Here is a 14,384-nt window from a genome sequence, read left to right as displayed (position 1 = left end):
CAAGAGAGCTCACCTGGCTTCTGGGAAAGATCTCACTCTGTTTGAAATGACTTAGCTCTGGGCTTCACTGGACAAGATTTTGACGTTGCAGAAACTGCACTGTGCTTTCAAATTCTATCATTAAGCAATAGTAAAGCTTTTATGATAGAGTTTTTTAAATGTCATTTGTGGGGTTGGGAGATGCCTCAACAAGTAGAGAACATGCCTTACTATCATGCATGAAGCTCTGGGTTTGGTTAATGCTTTGGGGCCCCTTATCAAAGATTAGATGTCCAAAGGTGTGGGGATTTATTTCTGGGCTTTCAGTTCTGTTCCACTGGTCTGTGTGCCTATTTTTGTCCCAGTACCAGGCTGTTTTGATGATGATGGCTTTATAATATAGTTTGAGATCTGGGAGTGTGATGCCTCCATTTCTGTTTCTTTTCCTCAAGATGGTTTTGGCAATTCTAGGTGTTTTCAGGTTCCAGATAAATGATTGTAGTGTTTGTTCTATTCTCTTAAAGAAGCTTGGTGGAACTTTGATGGGTATTGCATTAAATTTGTATATGGCTCTGGGGAGAATATTCATTTTGACGATATTTATTCTTCCAATCCATAAGCATGGGATGTCTTTCCATTTCTTGGTATCAGTTTCTATTTCCTTGAGTAGCGACTCATAGTTTTCAGTATACCAGTCTTTCACTTCTTTGGCCAACTTTATTCCTAGGTATTTTATTGGTTTTTTGCTGAAACAGTAAATGGGAGTGATTTCTGGATGTCTTCTTTTCAGATTTAGTGTTTGCATAGAGAAATGCCACTGATTTTTGTACATTGATTTTGTAGCCTGATACCTTGTTATATTGCCTAATAACTTCCAGTAGTTTTCTGCTGGATTCTTTAGGTTTTTCTATGTATACAATCATATCATCTGCGAATAGTGTGAGCTTGACTTCTTCTCTTCCAATCTGAATTCCTTTCATTTCTTTCTCTTGCCTGATTGCTATGGCAAGAACTTCCAATACTATGTTGAAGAGTAATGGTGACAGTGGACAGCCCTGTCTAGTCCCCGATCTGAGGGGGAATGCTTTCAGCTTCTGTTCATTGAGTATGATGTTGGCTGTAGGTTTGCTATATACAGATTCTACTATCTTGAGGAATTTCCCATCTATTCCCATTTTTTGTTGAGTTTTGAGCATGAATTGGTGTTTGTCAAAGGCTTTCTCTGCATCTATTGAGATAATCATGTAGTTTTTTGACATTGATTGACTTACATATGTTGAACCAGCCTTGCATTCCTGGGATAAATCCCACTTGGTTGTGATGAACAATCTTTTTGATATGCTGCTGTATCCGGTTGTCCAAGATCTTATTTAATATTTTGGCATCTATGTTCATCAGAGATATTGGTCTGTAGTTTTCCTTTTCTGTTGTGTCCCTATCAGCTTTTGGTATCAGGGTTATGTTGGCTTCATAGAAGGTGGAAGGAAGTATTCCTGTTTCTTCAAATTTGTCGAAAAGCTTAAGAAGTATGGGTACTAACTGTTTCCTGAAAGTTTTGTAGAATTCGTTTGTGAAGCCATCTGGTCCAGGACCTTTGTTGTTGGGGAGATTCTTAATAACGGTTTCTATTTCTTTGTCTGTGATTGATGCATTTAGGTTTTGTAGTTCTTCTTGGTTCAGTTTTGGAAGGGCATATGTTTCTAGGAATTCTTCCATTTCTTCCAGATTCTCCAGCTTAGTGGCGTATAGTTCTTCATAGAAGTTTCGCATGATTTTCTGGATTTCTGTGGTGTCAGTTGTGATATCTCCTCTATCGTTTACATTTCTATTAATTTGAGTCTTCTCCCTTTTTTTTTTTAGTGAGTCTGGCTAGGGGTTTGTCAATTTTGTTTAATCTTTCAAAGAACCAACATTTGGCTTCATTGATCTTTTGTATGGTTCTCTTATTTTCGATGTTGTTTATTTCTGCTCTAATTTTAGTGATTTCTTTCCTTCTGGTTGCTGTAGGGTTCCTTTGTTCCTCTTCCTCTAGGTCCTTGAGGTGTGCAGTAAGGTCATTTATTTGAGCTTTTTTTTGGTTGTTTAATATGTGATTAAACAACCCTATAAGTTTCCCTCTCAATACTGCTTTAGCTGTGTCCCAAATATTTTGATAGGTTGTGTCTTCATTTTCATTTGTTTCCAGGAACATTTGAATTTCTTGCTTGAGTGTCTCTCTGACCCAGTGGTTCTTAGCAGTATGTTGTTTAGTTTCCAAATTCTGTTACTTTTAATAATTTTCTATTTGTTGTTAAATGTTAGCTTTACTCCACTGTGGTCTGAGAAGATACTTGGGATGATTTCAGTGTTCTTGAACTTACTGATGCTGTCTTTGTGGCCTAACATATGGTCTATCCTTGACTATGTGTTATGTGGATTTGAAAAGAATGTGTATTCCAGTTTTGGGGGGTTAAGGACTCTTAAAATGTCCAAGAGGTCTAGTCTGTCAATCTCTTCATTTAATTCTCTTGTATCTTTGTTGATTCTCTGCTTTGTTGATCTAAGTGTGAGAGTGGGGTGTTAAAAGTCTCCCACTATTATTGTATTACTATTAATGTATTTTTGAAGTTCTTTGAGTAGGTGCTTGATGTATTTAGATGGTCCCTCATTGGGTGCATAGATGTTAATAACTGTTAAGTCTTCTTGGCTGATTGATCCTCTAATAATTATGTAATGTCCTTGCTTATCTTTTATTACTTTATTTAATTTAAAATCTATTGTGTCAGAGATGAGAATGGCTGTTCCTGCCTTTTTTTGTGGTCCATTAGCCTGTAGGATAGTTTTCCATCCTTTCACTTTAAGTCTGTGTTTATCTTGTTGGGTCAAGTGGGATTCTTGCAAGAATCATATGGTTGGGTTATGTTTTCTGATCCATCCCCTCACTCTGTGCCTTTTGATGGGTGAGTTTAAGCCATTGACAGTTATTGATATTATGGATTTAATGTATTGTAGTGCCATTGTTCAACAAATTTTTATTTGCTCTGATATATTGCAAGTATTATAGTGATGTTCTTATTTATAAGAGGTCTTTTAGAACCTCTTTCAGGGCCAGTTTGGTGATGGTTGCCTCCTTTAACTGTTGTTTGTCTAAGAAGGTTTTAATCCCTCTATATAGTTTGAATGAAAGTCTAGCAGGTTAAATAATCCTTAGTTGAAACCCTTTTTCATTCAGGGCACGATGCATATCTTGCCATTATCTTCTGGCTTTTGAGTTTGAATGGAGAAGTCTACTGATAGTCTTATGGGTTTTCCCCTGTATGTGACTTTTTGTTTTTCTCTTTCAGCCTTTAGGATCCTATCTTTATCCTTACTTCTTCTCATTGTAACTATGATGTGTCTTGGTGTCTTCAGGTCTGGGTTGATTCTGTTGGGAACTCTCTGGGACTCTTGAATCCTAATGCCCTTTCTGTTATTCAGGTCTGGGTAGTTTTCTTTTATAATTTCCTCTAGAATGTTTACTTCCCCTTCCTCTCAGTCTTCCTCCGGCAGGCCAATTATACGAATGTTACTTCTTTTTTTTTTTTTTTTTCCTTCCAGGGTTATTGCTGGGCTCAGCACCTGCACCATGAATCCACTGCTCCTGGAGGCCATTTTTCCCCCTTTTGTTGCCCTTGTTGTTGTAGCCTCGTTGTGGCTATTATTATTGCCACTGTTGATGTTGTTCATTGTTGGATAGGACAGAGAGAAATGGAGAGAGGAGGGGAAGACAGAGGGGGAGAGAAAGACACCTGTAGACCTGCTTCACCACCTGTGAAACGACTCCCCTGCAAGTGGGGAGCTGGGAGCTCAAACCAGGATCCTTATGCCGGTCCTTGCACTTTGCGCCACATGTGCTTAACCCACTGTGCCACCGCCCAACCCCCACGGATGTTATTTCTTTTGAGATCATCCCATATGTCTCTGTTGTTGTTTTCAGTGTCTCTCAATCTCTTTTTGAGCTCTTTCAACTCTTTCTTAGTTTTCCCTAACTCATCCTCTGTCTGACTAATTCTGTTTTCTGCTTCTGTTAGTCTGCTTTCCCTTCCCTCAGCTTCTTTCCTCAGTTCAGCTATTTCAGCTTTCAGTTCTCTAATTGCCTCAAGATAATCAGTATTTTCCTTGGGGGTCTCAACTGTTGTTTCCCTAATACTGCTATTCCTTTCCTCCAATGTTGTTTTCATTTCTTTGAGTAATAAGTTTATTATTGCTTGCATACTTTTTTACCTATGGTTACTTCTGGCTGATTTGTAGTTTCTTTTGTGTTCTTGTCTTCATTCATTGTAGTAGCAGTTTTATTTGCTCTTGATCTACCCATTTTTTTTATTTATGTGTTTCTTATTTTTATGTTCTGTTGTTCCTCAGTTGTTGTGTTTTGAGTACAAGCAACACTGTACTAAATACCTTTATGACAAATGCAATCACCAACCTCAAAAATTACAATAGCAACTGAAGCAAGGATTGAAGCAGTTTAATCACTACCAGTTAGCCAAACAATATCTCCAATCCATGAAAAAATAGCAACCAAGTCCAAGTGAAGAAGAAAGAGAAAGGAAAAAAGGGGATAGCAAGAATAGACAATTATGTAAATCTACTATCCACTGTATATTCTAGGGGTAGCAAGAGGAGAAAGGGAAGTAGAGCAGAAACACACACATAGAGAGTCCACTCTGAGTCAGATTTCTTCCCCAAAATAATTCACAAATGAATATCAGTGAATTCAGAAAGCCAAAGAAGAAGGAAGGAAGGAAGGAAGACAAGATTAAAAAAAGAGAGAGAAAAGAAAAAAGATAAGAAAAAGAGCTGTAATAAAAGAGCAGTGAAAGGAAAGTTTTTAATTGATTAATTTATTTTTTATTTTATTTTATTTTTTAATTAGCTAGGAGGAGGGAGAAGGGGAGAGTGGGTAGAGGAGGTAGGAGTAGTGAAACAAGTTCCTCTCACAATGGATAAGACGCCCAGTCCCCTAGCAATGGAAGATACCCTGAGAGTTAATTCTGGCCAACCTAAAGGAGGAGGGGGAAGAAATACACTTTTATATAATATTAATAATAAAATAGAGCAGGGTAAAAAACTTGTTCCAGATTGCCTCAAGCCTCCTGAACAGAGGCAGCTGATTGTTAAGAAAGTAAAACCAATAAAAATGGAAAAAAAAGAAAAAAAAACCACCTCAGGAATAGACAAGAATAGCAAGATTAGACAAGAATAGCAAGAATAGACAGTTATGCAAATCTACTATCCACTGTATATTCTAGGGGTACCTAGAGGAAAAAAGGAAGTAGAGCAGAGATACACGCAGATTGAGTCCACTCTGAGTCAGATTTCTTCCCCAAAATAATTCCCAAACGTGTATCAGTGAATTCAGAAAGCTGGAGGAAGGAAGGTTGACAAGAATGAGAAAAAGAAGAAGAAAAGAAAGAGAGAGAAAATTAAAAAGATAAGGAAAAGAACAGTAATAAAAGAGCAGTGAAAGGAAAGTGTTTTTTATTGATTGATTGATTGATTGATTGATTATTTAATTAGCTAGGTGGGAGGGAGGGGACGGTGGGTAGGGGAGGTAGAAAGAGTGAAACAAGTTACTTTGGCAGTGGATAAGACACTCAGTCCCCTAGCAATGGAAAATATACTAAGAGTTAATTCTGGTCAACCTGAAGGAGAGGGGGAAAGGGGTACGCATTTATCTAGTATTGATAATAAAATAGAACAGAGTATAAAAACCTGTCCTGTCTTCAGCTTGGATGGCTCCAGATTGCCTCAGGCCCCCTGAGCAGAGGCAGCTGATTGTTGAGAAAATAAAGCAAACAAAAAAACAAACAAAAAAACCCTCTGGTGGTCTTTCCCTGTCTGAGTAAGGCTCTGCTTGGTGGAATATTTGTAGCTGGAATTGGCCACTTAGAAGGAAAGAAGGCCAAGGGTTTCAGAAAGGAATAGAATTGGAATTAGGAATGACACCCCCTGGTGGGACAGGAATCTTGGTAAAGAAAGAAGCTCAGCAGGGGATCCTGCTAGGAGCAGATCTCTAGCCCCCAGGGACTGGTTATGGGGGGAGGGGGAAGGATGCGCTTCGGGAATAATAATAAAAAAAAATTTCCTTTCTTCTTACTCTATTTTCTAACCCAAATTGAGTTATAGTCACTTCCTTGGTGTCACCGCTAGGACCCTTTATTGACTGTCCTGCTAAAGGCAAAACATCCTACTGTTTCCAGTAGATATTGTCAGAGCTCAAGCCACTGGCATCTTCTAAGTCCGCCATCTTCCGGAATCTCCCTCAGTTCATTCCTGAGCCCTGCTCCCTGTGTCTCTCACCTGACCCGGATTGTGGGAACTCATATTAGTATTCTTCCCATCCCGTGCACACAGGGCTGCCTGTATCTTTATGTATTTGCAGAGCTTGCTTGTGCTAGTGCTCCATGGTACTTTCCACTTAAGAGTATTTCCAAGTTCCTCTCAAGGTGGTAATTGTGTCTGAAACCACCTCTCTGGAGTCAGACAAGGAAGTTATTGCATAAAAATGATTCCTTTGTCTTTATAAAGTCAGGTGTGGATGGGGAACAGACAGTGGCATGGGGATAAAGACGTGGGATACAGATGGACAAACAGATGGATACTGGGAGCAGTGGGAGGGGATAGGGAAGTCCTGGCCAGTGCCTAGCAGGGGCCCTTTGTGTCTTCCAGACCCCAGTGTCTCTCCAGTCCTTGCCCTGCAAGCTTCTACATCTCCTCTGCCTCCCTCCCAGATCAGCACCCAATTCACAAGTCACCAACTTCAGTCTCTTCTCAAAAGTTGTTTTTCTTCTAATTCTTTGTTGGGGAATGAATGTTTTACATTCCACAGTAAATACAATAGTTTGTACATGCATAACATTTCTTAATTTTCCACATAACAATACAACCCCCACTATGTCCTTGCCATGGGGCCAAGACTTTAGTTCTTTGTATGAAGTAGTCCCAAGTCACATAACCAGCAAATCCATATGAGCTGACCCTCTTCAACCCCAAACATACACAAAATCATTCTTAAAGGAAGAGGTGATCCTATGCTTAATTATGTTTTCTGAAGCCCAAGAAGACACAATGGATAAAGCTTTAGGCTCTCAGTCCTGAGGTTCTGAGTTTGTTTGATCCCAGTGCTGCAAGTGCTAGAATGGCATTCTAGTTCTCTTTCCATCTCTCTTTCTCATAAATAAACATATTAATATTTTACAAATATATGTCTTCTTTTAAAAAGTTTTGGCTGGGTCATGAGACACTTGGTCAAACACATATATCACCACTTGTAAGGATCAAAGTTCGAGCCCCTGCTATCCACCTACACAGAGGACGTTCTTTCTCTCGTCCTCTCTGTCTATCCTTCCCTTTCAAATTCCCTCTGTCCTATCAAATAAAAAAATAATAAAGCAGAGAGAAAGAAAGAAAGAGTGGCCGCCAGAAGCTGTGGATTTGTAGTGCCAGTGCCAAGCCCCAGCAATAACCCTGGTGGCAAAAATTAAATTAAATTTTAAAAGATTTATTTATTAACAAAAGTGCAACAGAGTATTACCCTGGCATATGAGATACCAGGGTTTGTACTCAGAACCTCATACTGTAAGTCCTGTGCTCTGCCACTGTTCTGTCTACCCAGTGTCATAATTATGTCTTGAATTGGGAGCTTCCCGGATCTCAACACCCATCACTCTCTAGTCACCCAGGAGACTCTACGTTTGGTGACCAAGAGTCTAAAGATTAAGAAAATAATTAATAGGGGAGAGGAGTCATTAAGTCATTAAAATTAATCAAGGCCAAGTAATCACTTGGGGAGCCATGGTGTGAGTCTCTGCTCCATCATGCCAATCCCTGTGACCTCAACAAGCCAATAGGACCCTTTGCACTGTGATTCTCTCCTCTCAAATGGAAGTGTCCACACATGCGCGTGTACACACATGCAGACCCACATAGATACCACATACACATGCACAATGTCCAGTAGCTCTGAGATTACAGAACCCCTTTAAAAGGCCAGGAGAGGGGTTGAGAAAGTGGCTCAGCAGTAGAGTGTATAACTTACATATGTGACATCCTGGGTTCCATGCTCAGCACTTTGTGAGAGCATCAAAGACAAAACAAGTAGAATTTCATGGTTGATGGAATAGTGCTTTCAGGGTCTCTCTCATAAAAGATAACAATAATAACTGGGTTCAATGTGTAAGGTTCAGTGCACAAGGTCCTGGGTTTAATCCCCACCATTTATAAGAAAATGAGAAAATAAAAAGCACAGGGCATAGGGTTGATAGTAGAAAGGCTATTTGCTTGAACTGTCTTCCAGAATAAGCATCCCTGGAGTAGATGTTCAACCATCCCCGGGTCCTGAATGTTAAGACTCCAGAGCAGGGCGAATCTTGCTGTTCTCAGGAATTAATATATTTATATTTGGGCATATTTTTTAAAGTTTATTATGGCACCTTAAAAGATTCCCAGACCATAAGCTAAATATATATACAGCTTTTTCATTTTTAATGGTATATTATCTAATCATAGAGTAAAATAATGTCTTTAAAACTGCCCATATCTAGTCCATAATTGCATACTTTCAGTAAGAGCCGATTCACAGACAAAATCCCCAGAGGACAGAGAGCAAGAACTCAGAGACATGTGCAGGAGGAACTATGATGTGGTATGATATGACTTGCTTTCATTTTCTTTTGAAAATTTCAAAGCTATTAGCTAATGTTGATGGAGGAGTCATTTTCCACACACTATTTGCTTTTTGGTTTAATGTTTTCTCTTTCTATTTCTTTCTTAAAGATAACTATCTTTGATAATGAAGCGCTTATAGACAGACAAGATCCCACCATACCTCCCACATTTATTTATAGATTATGTAGAAATAAAGGGATAATACAGAGAAACAAAACCACAGTGTTTTACCTTTGAGCCATCACTCTTAGAAAATTGATAAAAGTCAACAAAGAAGTGTTTCAGTGAAATAACCTTCATATTCTCATTCAACTAATTCATTGATCCAACATAAAATTATAAAAGCAATTCAGAGAAGATAATTTAGAGATACACACATTTTTAGATGGTCTCAAGTGAGGTCATGATAAATAATAGTCCCAAATTACCTAAACTCAGCCAATTAAAATCAGCCACCTGCCATGCCTTGCACTATTAACTTTAAGTATATTACTTCAGGTAGTACTCACAGACACCTTGTGAGATCATAATGACTTCCATCTTAGAGATAAAGTAGTCAGTCATACAGCCAAGTTCAAATTAAGGTATGTTTGACTCCAGGACACTCCAATGGAATAGTGAATTGTACTCTACTACCTGTCTAATATTATTATTAAAGGGATAAAGAGTATGAATGGGTGAATGGGTAGGTGAGTGCATAGATGATGATAATGAAGATGCACAGGTGGGTGGATGGATGCTGATGAAGGATGGATAGGTGAATGAATTGAAAATACATTATTAGGTAGGTAATTGATGATTGATAGGTAGATGGATAGAATATAGGATGTACAGATGGCAAATAAATATATACATAATTTTAGAATCCTACCATCAGAATATTAAAACTAAAAATCTTCCTTCCCTTAATGGTAAAGGTTCTACTATGACTAAATCATCCCCTTACCCTTATCTTTGTGTTCTCATTTCTTGGTTTTATTTCTTGTTTTAATTAGGATTAGTACCTTCTTTTTTTATTTTACTTATTTAATAATGATCAACAAGTCTGTTGTATAGAGGGGTACAATTCCCACTAACAGAGTTCTGAATCCCATTGCCTTCATTGGAAGCTTTCCTGTTCTTTAGCCCTCTGAGATCGTTATGGGGTGCAGAAGGTGGAAGGTCCGGTTTCTGCAATTACTTCTCCATTGGACATGAGCATTGGCAGATTGATCCATACTCCCAGCCTGTTTCTTTCTTTCCCTAGTGGGGCAGGGCTCAGGAGAGGTGGGGTTGCAGGACATATAGGTGAGGTTATTTTGCCCAGAGAAGTCAGGTTGGCATCATGGTAACATCTGCAACTTGATGGCTAAAAAGCATTGAGATATAAAGCAGAAAAAAATTGCTTAATAATCAGGAACCTAAAGGTAAGAATATAGCAGATGAGATTTGGGGTCTCATTCTGGAAAAAGCTAGGAAATATATTTTAGGTATATTCCAAGGGGCCTATGACTTTACTAATTATTGCCTGAGCCTTATAGCTAATATGCAGGTGGGCTGAAAGTACTGTATGGGGAGATGGTGTCAGAGTTGGAAATAAGACTAGAAAACTGAATCAGAGTAGAGAGTAGTTCACAAATATGGGGAAAGTATATAAAACCATTAACTGTAAACCCCATTGATCTGATTTAGGACCCATATTCAGCAAAGGAGCCTGTGTAATCTCTGCATCCCTGTAGGTCAGAGATTGCATTTTGTGGTCATCACTAGAAACATTCTAAGCAGGATGCATATGTTCTGAACCATGATTTAAAATAATCAAAATTTAGGCCTGCAAGATAGCTCACCTGGATAGTGTGCCTACTTTGTCATGTACCCAGGCTCAAGCCTGGCCCCTGCCACACTGGAGAAAGCTTCTGTGGTATGGCATTCCTCTTTGTCTTTCTCTTAAAAGTCTACTCCAAATGGTAAAGTCCTGGTGAGTACAAAAAAAACAAAAACAAACAAAAAAAAAACCCACAAAACCGCCAATCAAGGCAACTTAATATAGCGTGTTTAACTGGGTGTCTCTCCTTGTTAGCTAATATCTAATACAGTCATGAGAACTATTGTAGATCTCTTGTATTCATGGAGAATACAGGAGGATGCTTTGCTTTGGCCTTCTTTACCTGTTTTCCTCCCAAATCTTGTAGAGAAAGCTCACTAGGTAAAACATGCCTTGACATGTATGCAGCCCAGGTTAAAACTCAAAACACCATAGGGGAGTGCCATGGCACCAGGAGAAGCTCCAGTGTTGTGGTGTTTTTCTCTCTCTTTTTCTCTATCTCTGTATTGATACCTGATATAGAATGAAAAAGTCATCCCAAGAGCAGTGAAATCAAGCATGTTGATTAGTGCTATACCTATACAGAAACTGCCCCAAATGCTCGTACTCAAACTATCAGATAAGTGCTCTTCCTTCCCTTTTAAACCTAACCTCAACTTGGACAGTCTCCAAAGAAAATGCCTGAGTCTGTACAGTCTGCCCACAAAAATAATCATCCAGGGTTATTATAAAATTGGGTTCTGTTTCTGCAGAACAACAGATCTCTACCTTTGAGGGGTTAAGAAGTAAATGGAATGTCTTGGGAATGCTGGCTCTGCTTCTCACCCAGGACAGCATCTGAGAACTCCACGATGAGTCAGGGTTCATGTTCTTCCCTAAATTCTGTTGTGACCTGTCCCTAGCCTGGCTTGGTGGCAGTGGTGGAGTCCCTTGCAGAGGGAGTGATGTGTGATGATCTTCAGTGTGAGACTTTTCATCTTGTCCCTGGTCAATTTCCAGAGCCAGGGACCAGGGAGCAAGCATTTGGATGTAGGAGTCATTTGCAGTCCTTGAGGGAAACCAGTCCCTGTGGATTAGCAGGGAACTCAGTGGGGAGGTTGGAGGGCAGAGTTATTTTAACTGCATTCTTTCCTTGCCCGATTGCATTTAAGTGCTATTTGAACCCTGCTGTTTCTAAAAGAACCCAGCCCTGTCTGTGAGCCTGGGACCAGAACAGCCTAGGCTCTCGCCTGGAGCTGGCATGGCTGCAGAGCCACTGGGCTCCCTGAACCTGCTATGTGCCTGGGACCCACTGTTGTGGGACCTCACTGACCCAGCGCTGAGGACATACCTGGGGAGCAACCTCCGGGTCCTGTGGCTGATGCTGAAACAATGCTGCTTCTCCAGGGCCATCTATCAGGTGGGACCAGAAAGTTAGTTCTCTTGGGTTTCTTAAAGCATGGCAAATGTATGGGTGCATAGAATGGTGGAGTATAAGCTGCTGGTGCCTGCTTGAGACCAGGAAGTGTGTTCTAGTGAACAGAGGAACACAGTGAATTGAGCAGCAGCTCCTAGGTGCCAGGTGCTGTATCAAATTTAAGTTTGCAAGTAAGCCTCGAACATAGAGGCCCCAAGAACCATTTGGGAGCTTAAGTCAGTAGAGCTAAGAGAAGGTGATAGGAAGTGCACAGTCACCCTGCTGGTAAATGACAGAGCCCTACAAATGAAAGCAGGGCTTAGCAATTTGTGGTTGCAGAGATAAAGATGGCTTTGCAAGAGAGAGGGGATAGGAGAGGGAGAGAAAAAGCACATGTGCAAGATGTAGGCATGGGGACAAGCCCTGAGTCCTGTCTCCACCCTCTCCTTCCTCGCCCTCTGGTGGTTTCCAAACCACATGCTCATACACACCCTCCTTTTTTCATATGGGAGGAGAATGGAGAGGGCTCCTCCAAGGACTCTGGTGGCATAAAGTCCTTAAGAGGGCAAAGATAGCAAACTGTATTCCTGTCCATCCACCCAAGTCCCTGCTTGCCACAGAGATTACAGCCAGACAGACCCAGGGAATTCAGGCCAAGCTTCATGGGTACCTGAGCATCTGACCAGGTTTTTGCCGGGGTTGTCACTGTTTCTTCCTTAGTTGATGGTTTGTTGGACCCAAGTTATTCTACTAAGTCAATTAAGTGGCTTGGCTGGATGGCTCTCTCTCTCTCTCTCTCTCTCTCTCTCTCTCTCTCTCTCTCTCTCCCTCTCCCTCTCCCTCTCCCTCTCCCTTTCCCTCTCCCTCTCCCTCTCTCCTTCTCTCCCTCCCTCCCTCCCTCCTTCTCACCTTCCCTCCCTCCCTCTAACCTTACCTCCCTTTCTCCTTCTTCTCACTCATCTCAGCTGACTCACACATCAGTTGGTACCATGTAGGCACAGCTGGATTCTGTGTCTTTTTTTTTCATTTTTTCTTTTTATTTTACTTAACAGGACAGAGAGAAATTGAGAGTGGAGGGAAACAGGGAGAGAAAAAGATTAACACCTGTAGATCTGCTTTGCCACTCATGAAGCATCCCCCCTTACAGGTGGGGAGCAGAGGCTCAAACCCAGGTCCTTGTGCATGATAATATGTGGGCTTAACCAGGTATACCACTGCCAGATCCACCCTGGTCTTTGTGTCTTTAGGTGTTATGGGGTGATGTCTGACCCCTCAATGCACATTAATAGCTATATATCCCACTCTCCATGGAATGTCTGCACCAGTACAGAAAATCACAGCTCTTTGCAAGGCTCACCCAGGGCCATTCCCCACCTGTGTGAAAATGGTGCAAATTGTTTCTAGAAATTTTATTTTCCCACTAAAATTATTGTGCTTAAAAGACATACCCATACAGTTCTTCTGTAGGGAACAAATGTTTATTATAGATCACATGCAGAAAATGCTCAAAATGCCTCTTCCCAAAATCTTGCATAATCTACACATTATTTGCATGAAGCATTGTGAATCTGAGACAATCCTGAAGAAATGCTTCCAGATGGAAACTGAAGCAACAATGTGATTAGGTGATAAATTGATTACGTTGTCTACCTAGAGCCAGATTCCCCCAATGCCCCTACAATTTCAGTGCTAGTTGGCCTGGCCAGGAGGGGCAGTATGAGAGTGAGGAAGTCAGCCTCAAAACACAGCAGTCATAAATGATGGCAATTAAAACAGCTCAGGCAGACATGACACATTTTGGTAGGAATCATCCCAGAGACCTGAACAAGACCAAGACCCCAAGGAGCCCTGATATGTCAACATGCTCAACTTCATGATGAACCACCACTCTCCCTCCCTTCCACCCCACCCACCCCACACTGTGTGGTATAAACTATAGGAAAACTAAAATAAACCAGGCAGACAACCTGAGTTATTGTCATGCTATAAATTGCTCCTAGCCCCAAAGATGCAGAACACATATGCACGGCATATGTAAGCCTGTTTTAGATTATTATTTTTAAATGGGATACCATTAGTTTCCCCCCCCCCTTTTTTCTTGTCTATTTATAGAAACTACACCCTTGATGAGAGTTGCCAACTTTTTTTTTAACTATTACTATTTTCTATGTCTGCTGAGCAAAGCATACCAGTGTACCTGGTCTTTCTAATTTTGGGATCAAAGGTGTTATCAGAAAAACTAGAATTAGGGACACCCCATTTCCCCAAGAAACATATAATTTACCCATCACTGATGCTTCTAGAAGGAAATAGGCATCAGAGGCAGGAATGATGGCTCAAGTACAGGAACTGGAGGTGACCCCCATTTTTATTTGTCTACAGGAGTTCTAACCCTGTGCCCTAATTCTTGCTCTCTAGGATGTTTTGGCTCTCTGAGCCAGTCTGAAGTGATCTATACACACCGTATCCCCCACAAACACTGAAGAAACAGGACAGTAATTGAGCTGATACATGAGG

The 14,384-nt window shown here is 40.6% G+C and overlaps 1 protein-coding gene across 10 annotated transcripts in view; it reads left to right on the top strand.

Moving 5' to 3' along the window:
- FRMD4A (FERM domain containing 4A) overlaps positions 1 to 14,384 on the top strand; it is a 593,356-nt gene that overhangs the window by 319,584 nt on the left and 259,388 nt on the right. For 5 of the 10 annotated variants that reach the window (XM_060192195.1, XM_060192199.1, XM_060192198.1 and 2 more), the window contains exon 1: positions 11,697 to 11,870. The exons of the other annotated variants lie outside the window; for them this stretch is intronic. In XM_060192195.1, coding sequence (XP_060048178.1) covers positions 11,712 to 11,870 — 159 coding nt within the window. In that variant the 5' untranslated portion in view covers positions 11,697 to 11,711. Of the gene's footprint in view, positions 1 to 11,696; positions 11,871 to 14,384 lie in introns of those variants that run through there. 10 annotated transcript variants of the gene reach the window in all.

This window comes from Erinaceus europaeus, chromosome 6 (assembly GCF_950295315.1).
Source record: "Erinaceus europaeus chromosome 6, mEriEur2.1, whole genome shotgun sequence".
NCBI lineage: Eukaryota > Metazoa > Chordata > Mammalia > Eulipotyphla > Erinaceidae > Erinaceus > Erinaceus europaeus.
The sequence above is the reverse complement of the archived record's forward strand: the minus strand, read 5'-3'. Positions and strand labels throughout refer to the sequence as shown.